Below are 22,865 nucleotides of genomic sequence, written 5' to 3' on the forward strand. Positions count from 1 at the left end.
ACTCCTCAGAGTCTCCAGCGCCTAGAGAATGGTCTTTTAGAATCACTGAGGGGTTGATGAGGTAAAGATATTAGCAGACACCTGTCCATCTCTTTTTGATGGCTAAATGAGGCTTGACCTGGGCTGAAAGAGCTGAGAGTAAGGGTGCACTTCCTCAGCTTCCTGGGCCCTAAGAACTGGGACCCTGGAACCCGGTAAAAACTTGTCATTCCAGATTTCGGAATGGCCTGAGCATAAGCCTGAAGGCATGGAACTGTCTGAAGGCTTACACTTCTGCTCCATCAAAAAACCCCTTCTCCGGGAAGAGCCAGAATCTTAAAATGGTAAATCAGAGCTGTCAGTCCTTCACTCAAGATTCTTCAATAGATTCCTGTTGCTCTTAAAATAATTTCCAAACTTCTTTCCATGTTCTGTAAGGCCCCATGTGATCTGGTCCCACCTCATCTAGGGCGTTGTCCCCTTTCTTAGGTATGTAATAAGTTCCAGGAGAAGGGGACGACAGAGGATGAGATGGCTGGATGGCATCACTGACTCAATGGGCATGAGTTTGAGTAAACTCCAGGAGCTAGTGATGGACAGGGAGGCCTGGCATGCTGCGATTCTTGGGGTCGCAAAGAGTCGGACACGACTGAGCGACTGAACTGAACTGAACTGAACTTAAGTTCCAACCTGCTTTGTTTTGGAACCTTGGACATGCCAAGCTGTCAAACTAATTTTTGCCTCATAGCCTTTCTCATGTGCTCGTCAAACAGCCCCAAATACTCTAAGCCAGATCTTTGCTTGTCTGGCTCCTTTTCATTGTTCAACAAAAAGTCACCTTGTCAAGCTATCCCTGAGCACTATATTTAAAATAGCTGACCCGCATCTCTCCCCTGACACACACACACACACCCCATCATTGTCTTCATAGCACCTTATTACCATCTGAGATTATCTTGTTTATTCGCTGGCTCTTCCTACTAAAATGTGAGTTGCGTGAGAGCAGGAACCTTCTTTTTATGTTCAGTGTATTCCAGAGTTTATAGATTAGTGACTGGCATAGTTTGCACTCAGTACTTAGTATGGTGTGTTTAAAAATGACAAAATGCCCATTGTTGCTTGGATGAGGGAAGGAGTCACCAGAGATGAAAACGGAAGCAGGTCCAGTTAGGTTGCAGAGGATCTCAGAAGGGAAAAGCATGGAGATTTTGATAAAAGGAGGTGAAGTCTGTGCAGCCAGGTTCTCTGGGTGTCACATGTGGGTTAGATGGAGGTAGAGAGCAGAGGTATGGAGATGGTGGGAGATGAGTCCAGCACAGATAGGAGCTAGACTGCAGAGTCAACTCTGTCCTAGGGCCAAAGGGGACCCTGCTGAAGAGGAGGAGTCTCCAATAACATAGGTTCCCTTTGGGCTACGAAAGGTAATACTCTCAACTAGAATGGAGTATAACCAGAAGGATAAGATCAGTTCTGGAACTGTTGTGTGTGGGATCTTAGAAGGTCACCCCTCTCCCCTGGGCATTTTCCTAGTCTTCTACATTCCCCACACATAGGGAGGGCTGGGACTTGGGGACCAGCTGAAGGCTGGGTCTCAAATGAGTAAAAACTCAAACTCCCCCCAAAAACTCAAATGTGGTACTTCCAGCTCTGCTTTCTTCTAGCTGACTTCAGGACCATCTCATTATCTTCTGAAAGGGGTATCGGCATGTAGTGTCTGCATGGAGACTCACCTCCTGTGAGATTTTACTTCGAGGTTACCGGCAAATAAGGGGAGATCTGTCTCCAGGGTCAAGGAGTCTCTAACAGGGCTCATTGTCCCTCCTCCTAACTTCCTGTCAGCAAAGAAATGTCAGGATTAGTGGAGATGAAACGGATGAAGGTTTTCCTGTACTGGATTTTTTTTTTCTTTTTTTTTTTGCCTCAGCACTTAGCATTTAGGGTCTTAGTTCCCCGACCCGGGATCAAACCTGTACCTTCTGCACGGAGTCAACCACTGGACCACCAGGTAGGTCCCTGGATCATTTGTTTTCTAATTAAGCTGCTGTGCATCTGTCTTTAAGAGCTCCAGGAGTGGAGGCAGCCTGGACATGAAGATTTGGGAATTTTCAGGCAGTACCTGAAGCTAAGGGAGCAGGTTCATAATCACTCAGGGAGTGTGTTGGCACGAGAAGAGACTCAAGGGTAGACCCTCTAGAAGTACCAACATTTCAGCGATAGGTTAAATTTTAGGAGTGAATGAAAAGAAAAAAAAAAAAAAAAACTGTCCAGGAAAGTATATGGAGGAGGAGCAGTATTTCAGAGGCCAGGAAAGAAGTACTCATAGAGTCCAACACTGCAGAGAATTCAAATAGGATGAGGAATTCAACAAAGACCTCCTATGTTATCTTTCATATGGTTTCAGTAACCTTTGCCAGAAGCAGCTGTCTTTATTTAGCACAGTGGGAGTGGAAGCCAGATTGCTGTGGTTGAGAGGCTGTTGGAAGGAAGGTCAGAAAGTTGGAATACGAAGTAAAAACTTCTCTTTACATACTCTGGTGGAGGAGAGACAAATGGAAGGGTATTTTCTAGGATTGGGAAACACAAGCATGTGAATAATCAGGGACAGGCAGAGACTGAAGATAAACAGATCAGCGATTTAGCCAGGCCCCGGAGAAGGTGCCCAAGACAGGGATCTAGAGCCTGGTCTTCCTCTTCACAGCTCTTTTCTGGAAGGTTATCACCACACATCTAGATTAAACAGACCTGCTAGGCACCTTGGTGAGTGGAAAATAGCAACATGCAGTTGGGAGCTGACAGTGGTAAAGGTTTGGATATTTCTTTGTTGAGAAGTATCCCTGGCTTTGTTAAACACAGACATCAAGGTTGGAATTTTTTGAAGAGAAGTGGAATAAAAATAAGACTACTCCATGGGGTCTTGGCTTTCATAGCTGGTCATGGACAAGATCACAAGAGCTGAGAGACCTCAAGTTTTTTGCCTTTGCCATAACTCCTTTTTTATCCAGATCTGAACTTCAGAGGATCATTCTGGTCTTGAAAAGAAACCAAGATAAAAGGAAAATTATAATTATAAGCCAAAATTATAAGCCAAAGAAAACCAGAGAGTCATTGCTGCATTTTTCATCTTTTTAGTAAGTAGTGGGGTTTTCAGTGAGTTTCAGTATATGTACTGTAAGGCCATTTCTTCTTTGCAGCTGAATGATTCTGATTTTTTTCCTGCTTCATGCACACACACTAAGTCCTGAAAACCATTCATTTCTTCATTCCAAATATGTTTACTGAATGCCTACTATGTGCAAGATACTGCTTCTTCTTTTGCTGTGACTTTCAGATCATCCAGATTTGAACTGAGGGGCACTGCTGGCTTGAAAATGACCCAGAAACAAAAGACACACCTCTCAAAGGTCATCCACCAAACAAAAAATGAGAAACACTGCATGCTGGGTTTTTTTTCCTCCGGAGTGAGTCTATGCTCTAACTTTGGATTTTCAATACGTCATTATCCTGTCTATGTGAACCTCCCATTTTCCTCTCCTGTCTTTTGATTCATTTGACCTGTAACTGTTTACATTCAATTAATCGCTCACATCCATGACGTTTCCTTTTGCCATGTGGTAATTCTCAGACTATTCTGAGGTGAACTATTAGAAAGTGAAGCTTTGGAAATGAGGCCAAGATAAAAGGAAAAGGAAAATACTCTTGAGTTCCCTTCTTTCCCTTATGAAATAAAGCAGATTTAAACTGTACTCTCCCCCACTCTGCCTTTTGGACTGTTAACTGTGTCATTGGTTTTCAATAAACAGGACTACCAAACTCACCAAAAAAACCCAGCCCATGCTGTCCTTTTTGTTATCACTGACTCTCCTGCTCCTTCATCCCCTACACCTAATCACTAAATCTTGTGGATTCCTCCTCCACCAGATTTCTAGTTGTTTTTCAACATGTTATATTTTCTCTTCCAATCCATCTTATGTTTACTTACTAGCCTTTCTCAAGCAGCATTTGTATCATGTCTATTTCTCAAGACTTCAGGGCTTCACTATTACCAGTTGAATCAAATTTAAGTAGTTAAGCATTGATCCAGCCTCACCTTCATGTTTTTTTTTCTTCCCTTTTGTCAATATGCTCTCTCTGCTTTTTTCTCAGGGTACATGTTGGTTTTTATTTTTCATTATTATCCAATGGCCTGCTGTGTTAACACTCAACTGAGCTTCTTTGAATAGAAAATGAATGGTGGTGAGATAGATTTACTCTCCGGTTCTGATTCAGATACATCATGTAGGTTGTTGATGTTTTAATCCCATAGTACCTGTATGATTAGCAGCCTCCCAGTTGTGGATTTAAAATTTCAGAGTTCCCTGGAGCATGTGTCAAGAGCCTGATTCAGACCTTTAGAGGCTCCAAGACTAAAAAGATTATAATCTATACCCTCCCAAATATAATTCAAAATGTAAACAATTCCAACCACCAAAATAAGTGTAAGAAAGTACAACGAAGTTCTGATTATTTTCGCCAACATGACTATTTCATTTTGAAATTCTTTCCCCCCTCCAAAATTTTTTTGTCCCCCAGCTTTGCTCTAAGCAACAGGGATAGTCTGCCCTAAGCAACTACTTAGTTGACACATGCCCCTCTTAGGAAAATCTACTCACCACCTAACCTTTTAACAGACAAAAAAAAGCAGTTAATAGTTGTGGGGGAGGGGCAAGACCTGACCTCATCATTCTTAACTGTTGTTTCTAAAGAAAAAGCAAAAGTGATGGTCCTTTAGCTGGGTCCCTAGAGAGAAATTAGAGCCTGCCCTGCTCACAAGGACAATTTATGTTTTATCTACCTCTTTCAGACCTAGATAAGGAAATTAAAAACTGAAAGGCCCTTAAAAATATTCATTCTAAGGGTTTCTCCACCAAAATCTGTATCCTGGGCACTCAATTCAGTCACGAGAAGAAATTTCAGAACAGCATTTTCTTCTAAGTTTTCCTCTGAGAGACTGTCCTGACATGGACTTCACTCTACCTAGAACCAAAACTTAGGATCACTTTTGTTTCCTCAATCTATACATACTTGGGTAACTCCTGCTCCATTGTGTTCCCAGAGAAGTTGGAAAACTGAACATTAGTGAAAACCCACCCCAGGTATAAGCCTTTTAAGGAGAAGATCTTGGTGGAAAAATTAAGCCATGTGAGAGAGGTGTATGTAACACCCAAAGATGGCAATAGCAAATAGTCTCAGCAAAACTATCCCTATTGCTTTTTTCTTGTTTCAATTTCCTCACTCGATTTAGGGAAGTTGATATTTTCCTTTTCTTCTTTGAAACGGCGAAGACTATTACCTATGGAGCTACTGAAGAAAGTTCAGAGAATTGGAATCAAGAGTCTTGAGTCTAAGTCCTAGCACTGTTACCTACTGATTTGTGCTCTCTGGCTTTAACTTCTCTGAGTCTGTTTTTTCATCTGTAAAATGGCGATAATAATATCTAAATTACACAATCAATTCAAGGTAAAAAAAATAACATGAAAGTTCTATACAAAGAACAATGATAACTACTGTTTCCTCAACTGCTTTTCTACTGCATCAGAAACAGATGGATGCTTTACAATCAACTCTGATCTACTTTCTTTCCACTTGTGTGTCATGTTTCGATCAATATTACTGATTCTTAAATGTATTAACTGAGATTGGGAATGTGTTCACTTAGAGCAAACAGAGTTTGTGCATCTGTATAAAATATCTGGAAGGATACATGAGAAAGTGGGAGCACTAGCTGCTTAAGGGAAGAGAAATTCAATAGTGGTGAGCTGAGAACAAAGTTACTTTTAGTGTGTTATCTTCTTGTATCTTTTAAACTTTGAACTTATGCCAAAAACTAAATAAAGAAAATGTATGCTATAAAATAAATAGACCATCACATATGTATACAGTGATACTTAAAATACTTTTTTTACTACTTGTTTTTATGGATAAACAGTTAATTAAAAACTGCTTCTAGGAACTTAACATTTTATTTCAGAAACAATTTTTCTGTATATATGATTTAACACAGGGGTGAAGAATCATGAATTGATTTTTATATAAAATTGCAATATCTTTGCCAAGGTCTAAAGTTTGAAATGCAACACAGGAAAGCAAAATCCAGGTGACTATACTATTTAAGGTGTTAAGTGAATTTGTAACTAAAATAACAGACCAAGGGCTAATTTCTTGAGTATAAAAAGCTCTTATGAATCAACGTGAAAAAGACAAATCTCAAAATGGGGGAAAGACTTGAATACAGTCTGCTGCTGCTGCTGCTAAGTCGCTTCAGTCGTGTCCGACTCTGTGCGACCCCATAGACAGTAGCCCACCAGGCTCCCCCGTCCCTGGAATTCTCCAGACAAGAGTCCTGGAGTGGGCTGCCATTTCCTTCTCCGGTGAATACAGTCTAGGTAAAGGAAGTATAGATGGCATTTAGACATGAAAAGATGCTCAACTTTTCTTTTTTTTTTTTCATTTTTTTTTCAACTTTTCTAATAAGAGAAAATGCAAACTTAAGCCACTGAAAAGCCATTAAAAAAAAAATCTGAAATTGGCAAAAATCCAAAAGATTTGAAAATGTTTCAGTGACTCCCGTGTCACTCAGAGTTAAGCCCAACTCTTTGTCATGGTCTATCGCTTCACTTCCCTCTGTCTTCATTTGCTCCTCTCAGCTTCCCTACCCCACCCTGGTCATACTGGCCTTCTTGTGGTTCCTTGACTAGCCTAGGGGACCCTGGAGCCTTAGGACTTTTGACCCTGGAGCCTTAGGACTTAAATGGCTATTTCCTCTACCCAGAATGTTCTTTCCCTAGATCTGCCTAACCACCTCCCTCACTTCCTTTAAGTCTTTGCTCAAGTATTACCTTCTCAAGCCTGAAGAGTCCATCTGCAATGCAGGAGACACAGGACACTCAGGTTTGATCCCTGGGTCAGGAAGACCCCCTGGAGGAGGAAATGGCAACCTACTCCAGTATTCTTGCTTGAAAAATCCCATGGATTTTTCAGTGATCCCTGGCAGGCTACTGTCCAAAGGGTCACAAGGAGTTGGACACAACTGAAGTGATTTAGCATGATTGATGCATGAACACACACATGCATTACCCACTTTAATCTGTAATAAGACAAAACAGTTTTCTGAACGTTTTCTCTTTTAAAATACTGTGTTTTAACTTCAAATAATCCTAACTGACTTAATATCCTGAGTTTAAAGAAGTACATTGAGGTCGGGGCTTTCATATAAAGAATCAGATGCAGAGATGAATATCTTGAGATTGTTTTCAGATTCAATCGTTTACTGATTTTTTTTCAACACAAGACTACTTAACTAATAATGTCTGTTTCATGCTTTTATTTCACTTTTGGCAGTGATAAGACCTGGGTGGTGGTATAATACTAATATTTCAAACATCTTAACAGGTTCTTGAGCAGCCATGATGCTGTGGCAATTTCATTAACTGTCAAATAAGAAAAGCTTTGACGGTATTTTTTATAATTTAAAAAGATTTTCAATTATTTTAATAAAAAATTCTATTATTTTTATTATCTTAATAATGCAGGAGATGGAAATGACTGCCAGAAATTTGGGCTTAGAAATCTTAAAAGAAAAAAAAAAAACCAAACATGACAAGACTATTTAAAACTCTAAAATAGGTTACCACAAAGGAAGTTGTAGAAATGTGTTTGGCCTAAAACCCGTTTGAAAAAAATTTTTTCATATAAAATACTAAAATGCAATGAAATTGGTTGGCCAGACTTATAAATTCTAAGGGGTCTTGACCTAAAATGATAATCTGGGCAGTAATACAACACAAAAACTCTATAAAAATCACCAAGACAGCACTTCCCTGGTGGTCCAGTGGCTAAGACTCTCCCCTCCAGTGCAGTGAGCCCGGTTTAATCCCTGGTCAGGGAATTAGATCTTGCAGGCTGCAACTAAAAAACCATATGCTGCAACATTGTGGGATCCAGTGTAGCCAAATAAACATAGAAAAACAAATTTAGAAAAATAAATATACAAAAATAAGTATAAAAAAAAAAAATCACCAAGGCTATTGCAGTGGAAAGGTCCTTGGAAATACCAACTTCTTTAGTTTTAAGGTCACAACACATGAACTGCCTAGAAATTCTTTTCCTTTTTTAGTGTTGTGCCCCTATTGCCACAAAAGTGATTTCCTAAGATTAACTAATACAGGTTCTGAGCTTAAATTCAGCATTTAGTAGGTTTGGTTTGGTTGGTTGAAAGACTTCAATAAGAAGAAAGAATACATATCTCAATATAAGGAGGAAAAGTGATACTCAAAGTTTTAAAAAAGGGAAAATATAAAATAATAAAGACATGGTTGGGCCAGTAATGGATAACAAACAATACATTTGAAAAGTATATGATGAAAATAAAGTCAAAACTATATTTAATTGTATGGAACTTTTATTTCAACATATTACAACAAATTAAGTGTCCAGAAATACTTGTTTTGTATATTTTTAAAATTCCATAAAAAAATAAACCTATCTGTGAAGACAGCCTTATATAAAAGTAATGGAGATATTTAGAATAAACAGACTTGTTCATACAATCACTATTAAGTGCTTCTTCAGCCCTTCCCAAACCACTGAGGTAGCTGAGTGAAGCGCAGTCCTCTCTTAATGGATGCTTCTCTCTGTGGATTTTAACACAATAAACATAAATAAAATAGGATAAGCATTGTTGTGCTTGCTACTCCCTGTTAGTGGTATCACTCAGACAATAAAATACCACCTGGAGAGCAACTCTAGGGTAAATCTGAGTAAAGAGAAAGGATTTGCTCAACCTCTTATATGTCACTGGAGGTCTAAATTGCTTCCTAAATCTAAAAGATCTGTTTCCTGCAGTGAGACAAGGATAGCTCATGAGATTAAACCAAGGACTCAGAAAATATTCCTCAAGACTAATCACCACCTTTTGCTCTAACTCCACTCCTTACATTGTAGCATGTGCATTCTATCCCGTTGGGAAAAAAAAAATAAGATGCACTAACTTTTAGGTAAGAAGTGTTCAAACTTTGTAATCTGAGGCTCAATAACATTTCACAACATTTGTTTGATTGCATGAGTTCAACAGCTGAGATGAACTGTAGAGGCAATCTTTATTCACAATGAAGGGAAAGAGCACACTGGAGAGGAGCAGAGCAGACCGGCCAAGGATGTGGGTTTTGGAGCCAGAACTTGAGGTTGTGAATTTACTAGTTGTGTGACCTTGGGCAAGTCACCTTCATGTTCTGTCTCTTAGCTTCCCCATCTGCCAAATGGAGATAATAATACATGGAGTGGTAATGAGGATTAAAAGAGTCAACCATACAATGTACTTAGAATCTGGTACATTGTAAGCACTCAATACGCATTAATCATCTTCATTGCGTGATTGACAAGATGGATAGTTCAAAAGGGGAGACTGGAATTGGTGGCATGTAGTGAGACCAAAGAGAAAGCAGTTAAAAAAAAAAAAAAAAGGAAAAAACAAAGAGAAAGCAGTAAGGGGTGCACGTAACTCCAATGAGCTCAATGCACTGAAGTTGGCATCCAGTGGCCACCCTCAAGGGGTATTCTTAGCTCTGCTTGAGGGTGAAGAGTTAGTCCATGCGCAGCTGGAGCCTGCCTTTTAGCTCAAAACTCCTGTCTGCGAGTCCCAAATATGAAGACCTCTCTTGAGTAGGAATCTTGCTCTTGAAGCCACCCTTGGCTGTCACATCCCTCAAAATATATCCAACTTACCATGAATCATGGAGAAATGTGTTTCTAAAGATGTCTTGGCAGAGGGATGGGGTGAATGTGGGATGGGGTAAGGATTCATACAACTTTATGCAATCCACCATTGGATGTGTCTCTTCTTCATATGCCAGTGCCTCATTTCCTTTCTCTTTTCCCATCCCACCTCCAAGATGCCTCTCCATTACCTTAAATAACTGAGCTCTGCTCTCCACTTAGGTTCCTCAAACAAGAGCCTGGGAATTAGCCCATGAGAAACCATCTCTAATTACTCTAGTCCCAACCTTCCACATGCAGCTTATCAAAGTATTCACTCAGTAAAAACAAATCTCTTTCTCAGAAAATGTCTACTTGTAAGAAACTTTTCTCCATCTATGGTTAAAGGTTAAAACAGACAGTGGGTCCTCAACAAATAACAGTTCCCATCCTAGAATCATTTGAGGTTCTGATAGCCGTTGTAGGAGAGGAATTAGGAAAATAAGAGAGAGAAAGTAAGGAGTGGAAACTTTACATATATCAGATACTTTAGTATTACACCACTTCAGAAACGGCTTCTTGCTTGTTTTTAAGAGAAAGAGGAAGGAGAAAGGCCATAAAGAGTTTTATAAAAAATATATCACTAGCATCAAATTATAAGAACTGGTTGCTACTTTATTCTTAAGATGGTTGACAAGCAGACTAAGCTTTGACAAAAGAGCCAACACTACCAACACAGCAATATGAACACTGAGACTCTCTCGAAGCTTTCCTCGACCTCTTTATCAAGACTAGAACTTTATGGATGTTCTGGCATGCCTCAGAATCTCAATAGATTTTCACTGTTTCTGCCAAGGTACACCAGAAGCTGCTCTCTCTTCTATATTGCCATTCCTTAAAGGTTTTGACAGCAAAAAATATGATGTGAGGTGGAGGAAGTTTCTTGCTAATGGAGCACGAGGTGCTTCTGGGGCTTCTGAAGGGATTAGTTTTTTTTTTTTTTTTTACCTAGTGTTGCTTGCCTTGGGCTTCTAGATAGGCAAACAACCTATGAGCTTCCTCAGCCCGTACAGTGTCTGCCTGGAATGTGGTTCAGCCACCGCCTTCTGGATTCGGAATAGAGCCTGGGAGGCGATGATGCGCAGAGATGGCTCAGGGTCATGCAGCAGTTTTTTCAGATCTAAGTGGTAAGAAAACAAATTGCAGGTGAAGATCTATAGAAACGATCACTGGTCAGACACAAAGGACCCAGTATGCCCAGAGCAGCTGAGATGGAGACCTAACTTTTTCCAAGCTTCTATGTGAAAGTCTGTATATTTGTGGATCAATTCCAGTTTTCACTTACAAAACTTACTTGTTTCTGAGTTGCCAAATATTTTACTCCTTTAAAATAATCAAACTGCTAAGTAGTCCAAGTTCAAATTATATGGGCCTGGCAGACCATATATAACACTGTTAATTTCTGAGTTCCTGTGTTGGCCCTGGAAAGCGAAAGTTGCTCAATGCAACCTCTTTGCAACCTCATGGACTACACAGTCCATGGAATTCTCCAGGCCAGAATATTGGAGTGGGTAGCCATTCCTTTCTCCTAGGGGATCTTCCCAATCCAGGGATTGAACCCAGGTCTCCTGCATCGCAGGTGGATTCTTTACCTGCTGAGCCACCAGGGAAGCCCCGTTGGGTCTTTGAGGTTACTCTCATTTAGTTCAGTTCGGTCACTCAGTCGTGTCTGACTCTGCAACCCCATGGACTGCAGCATGCCAGGCTTCCCTGTCCATCACCAACTCCTGGAGCTTGCTCAAACTCATGTACATTGAGTCGGTGATGCCATCCAACCGTCTCATCCTCTGTCAACCCCTTCTCCTCCTGCCTTCAACCTTTCCCAGCATCAGGGTCTTTTCCAGTGAGTCAGTTCTTCGCATCAGGTGGCCAAAGTATTGGAGTTTCAACTTCTAGCATCAGTCCTTCCAATGAACATTCAGGACTGATTTCCTTTAGGATAGACTGGTTGGATCTCCTTGCAGTCCAAGGGACTCTCAAGAGTCTTCTCCAACACCACAGTTCAAAAGTATCAATTCCTCAGCGCTCAGCTTTCTTTAGTCCAACTCTCACATCCATACATGACTACTGGAAAAACCATAGCTTTGACTAGACGGAACTTGGTGAGCAAAGTAATGTCTCTGCTTTTTAATATGGTGTCTAGGTTGGTCATAGCTTTTTCCCCAAGGAGCAAGCATCTTTTAATAAATCATATTCCTTTTTAATTTTTCTTTAAAATTTTTAATGTATGTTTTCATATTGCAAAGGAAATACATGTTCATTGTGTGGAAAATTTAGACAATACACATATGTAAGCACTAGAAGAAAATCAAAGTCACTTAAAATCCTCCTGTCAGAGAAAACCAGCGTTAACTTTTTTGGTCTATTTCCATTCATTCATTTACACTGGTATGTTTCTATTTTTGTCCAGATGGAACCATAATATACAAATTATCTAATCATTGCTTATTTTATTTAATAATATTGCATCATCATTTATCTAAGTCATTTAAACATTTTCCTACAATATTTTTCATGGCTACATATATGATTCTACAATATGGATAAACTCTATTTAATTTCCTATTTTTTAAAATCTTAGATGCTTCCTATTTTTGCCATTTTAAATAACACTTAAATGAACATTCCTGTAACCATTTTTGCTAACTTTCATAGTTTAATTTCCTAGAAGTGCGATCAAGTCAGTGTGTATATTTATTTAAAGGGTTTTGATAGGGACTTCCCTGGTGGTCCAGTGGCTAAGACTCCGTGCTGCCAGTGTAGGGGGCCCGGGTTCAATCCCTGGTCAGGGAACTAGATCCCACATGCTGCAACTAAAGATGCCACATGCTGCAACTAGGAGTTCGCATGTCATAACTAAAGATCCTGAATGCCACAACTAACACCCAGCACAGCATGTAAATAAACAATTTTAAAAATTAAGTAAATAAATAAAAATAAAGGGTTTTGATACATACTGCCAAACTTCCCTATTAAAAAGTTGTATCAAATTATGCTCAGGAACTTGCTTGGTGGTCCAGTGGCTAAGACTCAATGCTCCCAATGCAAGATGCCTGGTTCTATCCCTGGTCAGGGAACTAGATCCAACATGTTGCAACTAAGAGCTCATATGCTACAACTGAAGATCCTGCATGCCTCAACTAAAACTCAGCATATCCAAACAAAATTTTTTAAAGAGTATGTCATAAAAAGTTATGCTCATACCAGTGTATGATAATGTCAGTTTTCCCTTAACACATCAACATTGAGTATTAACTAGTAATCTTTGCCATTTTGAAAGGAAAACACATACTGTCATCTCATCATTGTTTTATTTCACAAACTTTTGATTACTAGTAAAATTTTTCATATACTTATTCGCTATTGTTTTTTTTTGTTACCATAATTTTATTTTGCTGTACTTATGATTTCCAATATTCATTGATCACACATGAGAATTCATAGTTTTCCCTTTCACAGATACTCTTTAATGTACTCTTGTATCTCATCAATTATTTCGTACATCTTTCACTGGCTATTGTTTTTCTATGAACTACTTATTCATATTGTTTGCCACTTTTCTTTGGCAGAAATAGTGATGTGTTTTACGGATATTAACCATTTATCATAATGTAAATATACTCATCCCATATTATTTCCTGTTTTTCAGTTTTGTCTGCTTCTTTATTTTTCAAAGTTGATATTTAAAATTTTTATGTAGAAATATCTATCATTTTACTTTATGGATCTGTGTTTGAATATTAGAAAAAGGTCAGGACTTCCTGGTGGTCCAGTGGTTAGGATTCCATGCTTCCACTGCAGGGCACATGGGTTAGATTCCTGGTCAGGCAACTAAGATCCCACTATGGAATGGCAAAGCCAAAAAAAAAAATAAAAAAGGTCTCTCTTTAATTTCTAACTCTCCAAGACTTCAAAAATACTCAGGACCTCTTCGTAGTTTAGAGCTTTTATTCAAGTAGTAGTTTAGTCTTTAAATTCATCATGCTTATTTTAAAAATGGAATATTTGACTAGTCTTTAGTTTTTTACAGCTCTTGCATGAAGATCTATGTGTTCCACAGAACACATGAAAGAGCAGACATCAATTTTGGAATCCAAAGGAACTGAAACTTATTTTTGTCATGAAATTCATCTCAATTCATATTTAAATTTTTGTTATTTTTTTGTTCACATTTAGCCAAAATTAACTGTGATAAATGACATAAAGTTGTCCAAAAAGGAGTGCGAAGATGTTCTGCCCCGTTTCTAAGACAGATAAGCCACTGTAAGGGAAGAAAGAGGGTGGGATTATTCCATTAGATTTAACCACGGGAGATTGAGGATATTTGACTGTTTTTGCCTTACAAAATGGCAATTTAATAAGGTTCTTTCTGATGTATATGTATATAATTTACACATTGGGTTGGCCAAAAAGTTCATTTGGGTTTTTCCATATGTAATAGGAAAACGTCAATGAACTTTTTGGCCAACCCTATATATATCTTTGGGCTTCCCAGGTGACTCATTGGTAAAGAATCCATCAGTCAATGCAGGAGATACAGGAGACGTGGGTTTGATCCCTAGGTCAGAAAGATTCCTTGGAGTAGGAATGGCAACCCACTCCAGTATTCCTGGCTAGAAAATTCCATGAACACAGGAGCCTGGTGGGCTACAGTCCACTGGGTTGCAGAGTCAGATATGACTGAGCAACTAAGCATGCGCGCGCGCACACACACCCACACACACCCACACACACACACACACACACATCCTAAATCATCTGTACAGATATATTTTTTATATATATAGATAAATTCGGAATGGAAAAAGAACTTTGGTTCCCCAGCGTTTTAGATTAGAAAATAATTTCCTTTTAATTGACCAGAATTGACCACGTGAAATCTCATCTCATAGAATAAAATAACTACATGACTTTTCTTTTCTTTTTTGCTCTTGATATCTATGGGGAAGTAGAGCACCATAGAGAAAAGTGGCATGATCTTTCTTAAATAAGTTTCAGCTTCTGGCTCTATTACCAGTTACATATTTTTATTTTAAAAGCAATGAGTTGTTCAGGATTTTAATTTGGTTCACAAAGTACATGCTTTTGAATAGTGAGACTTAGCATTTCATGGTACTTTCTGATTGTACGACTACTTATTAAATGAAAATAAATATTCTCTGAGTGACAAATCCCCAAAGCTGTACAACTGTAGAAAGCCACTTACATGACAGCTGCCTTACAGGACTATAAAATCCTCTATTAGCAAGTCCCCCCACCTTACAAGACAACAGCCACGTACAGAAAAGACGGCTGCAGTCCATTTGTGTAGTACTCATGAGGTGTCATCATAACTTACTAAGATAATATTTCTACATAATTTATTTTCTGACAGATGAACTTCAGAAATTGCCCCTGAGACATTCATCAAAGCTAGTTTCCAAGACAAATAGGGTCATGTCTTTTCCGGAAGAAGGAACTGGCCTGAAGGAGACTATCATTTGGTTGAAGCCTCCAAGGGCTTTTTCTTAAATAACTAAAGTCAGGCTCTCTGGTTCCCAGTCTCATCTCTACCACAGAGCCTGACTCAAGTAACTCAAGTTTGGAAAACATGGGGTACCCCAAAGTCCAAGTGTTTACCACTTACCATCCTCTATCCAGTCAGTACCCTTCGTCCTGAGTTCGCTGTGATCCATGTACCTCGATAAGAGCCCTAAATGCAGGATAAAGTCCGTGAGTCTGTGATCTGGGTCTGGCTTTACGAAGCTGGCACAACTGACCTTCTGATAATTAGATTTTCTAAAAATTGAATTCCTCCAAGTGCCTGATAGTTACCTACGGATAACATAGCCCCCTTCTCCAAAGAAGTATTTTCAAGGTCACCTTTCTTCATAAAGAATGGGGACACCCAAAAACGCAATTTGGGAAAGCACAGGATAAAAGTGACTGTAGAAATGAAAGGATTTTCTCTGTACCTACTAATAAGACTGCTGCTCTTCTGATAGGAAGTTTTGCATTCTTGGAGAACATCAATGTTTGGGCTAAGATGTCGACCTTCCCCTTGCATTTTGTTCCCTAAGGAGGGGTGGGGGGAAGAGTATGAAGGAGTGAAGTAGCAGCACTATTTTTATCAGCCTCACTATATAGGGACTATGTCAGATATACATACAGAGTATAGTGGTTGAAATAACTACAGTTGCTCAGTGAATTATGCCACAATAACAAGGCCCTTGGCAAGGTTAAATCCTCTGAATATACCTCGCTCACACCCGCATAATGTGCCTGCAGTGCCTCTAATCTGTCGTTTCTTTTCTATATCTAAGTCTTCTCGGGTCTCTAAGCTCAGTCTTGAGCTCTGCCTTCCGAATAGCTATTCCCTGACAGCTCTTACCTTCCTGACCTAACCCTGTACTCTTGAGTGTTTTGCAGGTCCTTCTGTCTTGGCAACACGTCATTTTCCACCTTGCGTTTCCATTCAGTGTTTCACAGAGGTTTAATCTCCCTCACTAGTTTGTAAGCTTCCCTTACAAGTTTTCATCTTGGGCATGTTTCTGGGTTCTCCACGGCCTGTTGCACATGGAGCGTGTTACGCTTAATGGATGAATGAATTCACCCCTCAGTGGATCGCTTACCAGCATAGGCACCTCGGGGACAGGAAGAGGACAGGATTTTGTTCTTATAGAACTTATGATTTAACATGGACAATATGTAGTCTCATCGCCCGACAGGACTGAATTTCTTGCTGCAAAAATACTGTCATTAGTGCATCTGTGATAGGTTTGATTGCAGGTCAGAGAGATAATCCTGCATGGAAAGCCTGACATGAGGGCATTGTGGGGCTTCCTAGGCCAGTAAGTCTGATCAGAAGAGGCCCTACTGGGTCCTCAATGGCTGCACATATGGAAGATCCCTGGGAAGAGTCAGTCCTGGGGTCTTCATAATAGGAGCCCAGTGGTTCTAGACTCAGTGTCTAGAAAACCATGGATGGGCCTCCTTGGGCTGCTCTGGCTCAAGCCTGCCCCTAAGATGAGTCACAGTAGCCTCTGTCAAGTTTGCATAGAGAAAGGATGCCATCTGGGGCCTCTCAGAGCCAGGGGCACGCTGCCATTGTGTTGCAAGGCTTACAACAGCACGGCAGCCCTTGCTTGGGGCTCCTGCTCTGATGGAGGGTAAAATAATCCACTATGTCCAAAGAAAGGATTAAAGATCATTGCAAAGGCCATACATAACCCCATTTCCATTCACTCCATAAGTAGTTTTTGAGCACGTACTATCACCCTGACTCTGCAGCCCCTAAGTCAGGTTAGTGGAATTCCCAAGAGTTCACCAGGCTTTTTTGGTGAGGAAGGATGGTAAGAGAAAGTGAATTTTGATTCATTTGGGAGGAAACTACAGAAAAATGGATTCACAGAACAAGACCGGTCATAGATATCAAATGCTGATGTGAGAAGGATGGGAAATGTTTCCTTTATGTCATATTCCTTCATTAAAAACTATGTCTAAAAAAAAATAAGCATGTCAGCATATTAAGGAGTTAACAAAGCCATCATCGCTCACGTACAAAGAATTTGCAGATTGTTGCAACGTCACTAGGGTTGATGAACCAGGGAGCTTTGCAGTACACTGCTTGGGGCAGCTTCCACTTCAGGAACCGGGCACATATAGTTAGCACTTGCCTGCTCTCCTGTGAAAAGGATGATCAGAGATCGGCATTTTCAAACATGTTTTAGCTGAGATTACCTTTCTTCAAATAAAACGCTAAAGTCTAATATGAGAAACTCAGAATTATCTTGGTTGAAGTGAGGGCAAGGGGCCGTCCTTCAACTTTCCCAAACAGTCTCTACAGAGAACCCATAAAATCTGCAGAGTTCTGGGGAAAATGGAGAAACCACTGGTCAAGGGCATAAGTGAGAGCTGCTAACATCAAGTGTAATACCCAGATCAGAGATTTGGGCAGGAGTCCCACTACCCTATGCTCTAGAGAGAGGGCGCCCATGCCTACTGGCTGCTCCTATGTTATTCTCCTGTCACTCCACACAGGAAAGTAGCTCTCCATCTCACAGTCCTTGTAAATCTCTAGCTTGGAAGAAACTTTGGAAAGTATTGATCCTCTCTTGATCCTGATACTTGAGCAAAATTAGCAAGCGGTCTTCTTTACTCACTGCCCTCAGAAGGCTTCCATGCACCATATAACACCCCTGTAAGTCTCCAAGCAAGTGTTTGGGCCCAGGTCCACTGGACATCTGGGCCATTAAAATTCCTCTGGGGACAGATGGGAATGCACATTAGTTCAGTTAGTTTCTTAGGAATTGTAAGTGTCTAGTAAAGTTAAAGATACCCAGATGTTCCACTTCTGGGTTGATGCCCTCAAGAAACTCTCTCACACACACACACAAAAAAGAAACTCTCACACATGTACAAAAGAATTCTACCAAAATGCTCATTGCAGCATTGTAATAAGGAAAAAGTAAAAGTAATCTAAATGTCCAGGAATAAAAGAATGGGATAAGTTGCAGTTACACGACAATATTCTGTAGAGCAGTGATAAATGAACCAGAGCTATAGAACATGAATAAATCTTCTAAATGTGTTAAACAAAGAAAAGCAAGTTGCTGAAAGGATTTACAAATGATGTGAACAAAGTTTTTTAAAATATAAATTTTTTTCTTTTTTTTTTCAGATAAAGTTTTAAAACATGAAAACTAATACCTCAGAAATGATAACAAAATTTGATATTTTGTATGATTTTTTTCCAGTTTTATTTCTCAGCCTAGGTGGTATTGATGTTTTAACTTATGTTGTCAGTGCCAGTGATTCCTAACCTTATGCTAGAAAAATAAGCCCAGAGTCTTGACTGCTCGAGGCTTTGTCTGATCGCCAAAAGCTGGCTGGGGCGCGGGGTGGGGGTTGGGGATCAGTACTGTCTGCCCCTGTCCATGACCTCTATGGGGCACACTTTCCCAACACTTGGTTGGGAAGCTCTGCCCTATACTTCACTGAGGTCTGAAATATTTTATATTTATGGCTATAAGGCCATAACACTTCCCCCATAACAAGGTGCCAAGGTCCACTGTAATCTTCAGTCCTGTTTCTGAATCCCTCTATAAGGAGGAGCATAGGTGGGTGGGAGCTCCAGCATTTTCCCAGACTCCTTGCAGCCTAAACCCACCTCTCTGGTTGGCTGTAACTGGTGGTCACAGGACCTTGAAAAAGACCAGCTTCTGAGGTATGGGACAGTACTAAAGATGATGCCATCCCTCCCACAATTCTTATGGAGGAACCCATGGAAGATTAAGGAGATGTCAAAGAAATCCCCAGATTTCAGAGAAGCTGCTCTTCCTGATTTAACCTCAACACTAGTCTATTTGTCTCAAGGCCACAAGCCCGTTCTTGAATTAAAGAGAAAAGACAACAGACTGTGATCCTCATTAACAGAAAGATTTTGTTGAATTGGGCAGTGTGTTGAGAGTTCGGGGCTAGGCTGAATATTGGAGGGGCTACAGAAAGGTATAATATTCTCACCCACATAGAGTCATGATTTGCCACACGGAAAAAAGGATTAAGATTTTTCACACAATTCACTTAGGTAAAATAATTGAAGGGAAGCCTGTGCCAGAGGAAATGGGGAATAAAGTCCCTGCCCTCAGAGATATGAGTGCCTGTTTGCAGAGTTGGCTCTGGATTTGAACTTATTCAGGGCTGAAAGAAGTTAACAGTAGGCATTACCGCAGCGATTGCATCATTCTCATCCTGAGAATACAGAAGAAGTGGGACCAAGCTGTCCAGGACTTGGCTCTCTGCACCCTTCTTATCTGTGTATTTCACAGACTTTATGGAGGCTCCAAAGAGAATCATGGAGAAACGATGAACATCTGGTCTTACCTATGAAGGATGTTCAAAGGGAAGCAACTCACTGAATGTGTTCATGCTTAACTTATAAGAGCTCTAGGTCGTCTGGAATGCCAGTCGTAACAGGAGGATATTTAGATGTTGGTAGGGCAAGAAACCAAATATATGTGGAGACAGTCACACTTGCTGCTTTGCATGGCTCATTCTCTCACTCTGGTCATCACTGCTTGTATCTACTCCTAGTAATAACTATTCACTCAAGCTGGGCTTGCCAGGTGGTGCTAGTGGTAAAGGACCTGCCTGCCAATGCAGGAGATGTAAGAGATGCTGCTTTGATCTCAGGGTTGGAAGATCCCCCAGAGGAGGGCATGGCAACCCACTCTAGTATTCTCGCCTGGAGAATCCTATGGACAGAGGAGCCTGGCAGGCTACAGTCCATGGGGTCACAAAGAGTTGGACATGACTGAGGCAACTTAGCACATACATATCACATGCTGTTTTGTTGAAATTAAAAATTCCAGCCTTGGCATATTTGACTCTTTAGAATGTGGTTCATTGTGCCATATATATTTCTCTTTTTTTTTTGGTTGGGCCACTTAGCATGCAGGATCTTAGTTCCCTGACCAGGGATGAAACCCACGCCTCCTGCAGTGGAAGCATAGAGTCTTAACCACTGGACAGCCAGGGAAGTCTCCCCGTGTATTTTTTTTTTATAAACCTTTGGGATCTGGGATGGAGACATAAGTAAAGTCCACTATCCTGACCCAATCTTGATTGTTCTTTGAAAGAAAAGACAATGTCTTATCTTATAGAAACTCCTTCATCCCAGGAAGCAGGGGAGTACCTTGGCAAGTCTCTATGCCTCAGTTTTTTTAATCTGAAAAACAGTAACACCAACCCTACCAACATCACAGGTTACCTAGAAGGGTCTTAAGAGATTTGAAAGTGCTCTGAACAAAAAAGTACGATCTAAAATAGAGTGTATTTAATGCTATCCCAACTTCGGTTTGCTGTTATGCCAATTACCTTCCCCCTAGGAAAGTCTCTCCTCTCCCCTTATCTTACATCACCAAATAAGGAGAAGAGGGTCCTCATCAAGGTAGTCAGGGTGGTGAAATCCATCGTCCTGACAAACTGCAGAAGTATCTGAATGGCCAACAAAACAATCTTCTCGTCGGATTCATATAAAAGGTCTAGGATGCACGGCAGCAAGCTCTTGATGTCTTCCCTCTGTGTACCCAAAACAGCGTATCACCACCCCTCCCGATGGCACTTCCTCTGGTACCAGAGTAGGGCTTCCCGCCTGTGCTCTGTCCCTGGTGCTTGTTGAGATTTTGGTTGTCTTGACCAGCCCAGAACAGAGAATTAAAGAGGGCCTGATGCCATCTCTCAGTATTGGCAGGACTGATATGTAGAGAAGGCAAAAGAGCTTATGCACATATGTATACCTGTGGCTGATTCATGTTGATGTATGGCAGAAACAAACAATATTGTGCAGCAATTATCCTTCCATTAAAAATAAATACTTTTTTAAACTAATTAATGAAAAATATAGAATCAGTGGTCTTACCATTTCCCCCTGTCTGGTAAGATAGCACAGTCCCCTCAGGGCAAGTATTTTAAAGGGATTATTTTCAAGAAGTAGCCAGTCTTTCAAGCGGGCAACACAGTACATGCTGGGAAATCTCCTAGCCACTGGACTCTGAAGAAGCTGAAAGAATCCAGAAAGTGGTCAAAGAAGTCACCTTTTAGCCCTTTTTCATGAGGGGAGCCAGCTTCCCACCAACTCCAAAACACCTATTTTACTTTGAAACTTCTATTCTGCAGCACATACATTACAGGATGATGCTTCCACTGCAGGGACCTAAGGAATACTGAGTACGTGGGCAGAAGAACTTCAATAAGGTTAAAATTTGGACCATTTCTATCCTATGTCTGAATTGGACCCTAGTTGGTCACTCAGCTGGACATGGCCTAGGCGGGCCGGTACAGCTGTCTTATAAGGCTTCCTGAATACACACAGCCTCTAAAGAAGAAGTCTTACCTCCACAAAAAAGCCTGCTGATGTGAGCTTATGTTTATCGTTCCCTCGGTTAAGAAAAGGCACTAACAGGTACATGACCTTATGTGCAAGGAGGTGATTTCTCTCCAGCAATGCACTGCAAAACAGAACACAGAATGACTCTCAGAAATGCTCTTATTCAGAGAGCAATGTTCCCAGGGCGAGGTGGGGAGTGGGGGGGCTCTCAAGTTTTTGCTCAGTTTCAGGCACACAGGAGGATAAGTTCAGTTCAGTTCAGTCGCTCAGTCGTGTCCGACTCTTTGCGACCCCATGGACTGCAGCACGCCAGGCCTCCCTGTCCATCACCAACCCCCGGAGTTTACTCAAACTCATGTCCATTGACTCAGTGATGCCATCCAACCATCTCATCCTCTGTCTTCCCTTTCTCCTCCCGTGGGTAAGGCAGGGCTGAAAAATTTGGCTGGAATTATGGGCATTTGCCCATTCTGGGATGAGAAGGTTATTCAACCTTGGTGGCTGTGATAACTAAAAGGAGGGAAAAAATACCTTAAAACACAGCTGATTTAGAGTAGGGATGCATGGCAAGGAAGTCTTACTTGGCAAGGAGGGATACTCCCTGAAGATGGCAATCTTTTCCTTCCAGAAGGGTCCATCCTTTATTTTTTTCCATGATGTTGAATTCCTCCCAGCAGAATGTTCTGAGGAGGAGAGTCTTTGTAGCCTGTATGGCGAAGCTAATCCAACAAAAACAGTACAAGTGAATATAGTATAGGTCCCTTCAACTGAAGAGCATAAAATCACCTGCTTTCACCGAGGAGGGCCATGTATTGTTAGCTGCTGGACTGTAATTCTCTTCTTTCTAGATTTTCCTAAAGATTCTCAGTGCTCTAATACTTGAAAGGCCCTTCACACAAACTCTAAGCATAAAGAAATCCAGTAAAATTGTGTTTCCCTGGGAGAATGGAAAGAAGTCTATGGTAAAACAAATGATGTAGGATGCTAAACTGAGATTCACTGCTTTTTTCTTTACAGCTTTATTTACATAGAATTTATACCCCCCTAAAATTTCCTCCACTGCTTTTGAAAACTACTTATCGAACTAGTATTTTGGACATAACATCAGAGAATCTTGAAGCTGGAAAGGTTCTTGCAGAATACCTAGCCTGAGTTCACTTACAGATAAGGAAACTGAGGCACAGAACAACAGAAAGATTTGCCCAGAGTACAGAGCTATTTAAAGGAATGA

At 40.5% G+C, this 22,865-nt stretch overlaps 1 protein-coding gene across 1 annotated transcript in view; it reads right to left on the bottom strand.

The window, feature by feature from the left end:
• Window positions 1-10,470: 10,470 nt before the first annotated feature.
• The window catches only part of MROH8 (maestro heat like repeat family member 8), a 55,457-nt gene continuing 43,062 nt past the window's right edge, over window positions 10,471-22,865 (bottom strand). Inside the window, exons 15-22 of the mRNA XM_043883371.1 lie at window positions 22,216-22,353; window positions 21,641-21,755; window positions 21,167-21,307; window positions 19,474-19,629; window positions 17,309-17,431; window positions 15,723-15,822; window positions 15,395-15,460; window positions 10,471-10,888 (exon numbers count right to left, since the gene is read on the bottom strand). Of these exons, the coding sequence (XP_043739306.1) occupies window positions 10,740-10,888; window positions 15,395-15,460; window positions 15,723-15,822; window positions 17,309-17,431; window positions 19,474-19,629; window positions 21,167-21,307; window positions 21,641-21,755; window positions 22,216-22,353 (988 nt within the window). The 3' untranslated portion in view covers window positions 10,471-10,739. The remainder of the gene's footprint in view (window positions 10,889-15,394; window positions 15,461-15,722; window positions 15,823-17,308; window positions 17,432-19,473; window positions 19,630-21,166; window positions 21,308-21,640; window positions 21,756-22,215; window positions 22,354-22,865) is intronic.

The sequence above is a fragment of the Cervus elaphus genome, chromosome 23 (genome assembly GCF_910594005.1).
Source record: "Cervus elaphus chromosome 23, mCerEla1.1, whole genome shotgun sequence".
Lineage (NCBI taxonomy): Eukaryota > Metazoa > Chordata > Mammalia > Artiodactyla > Cervidae > Cervus > Cervus elaphus.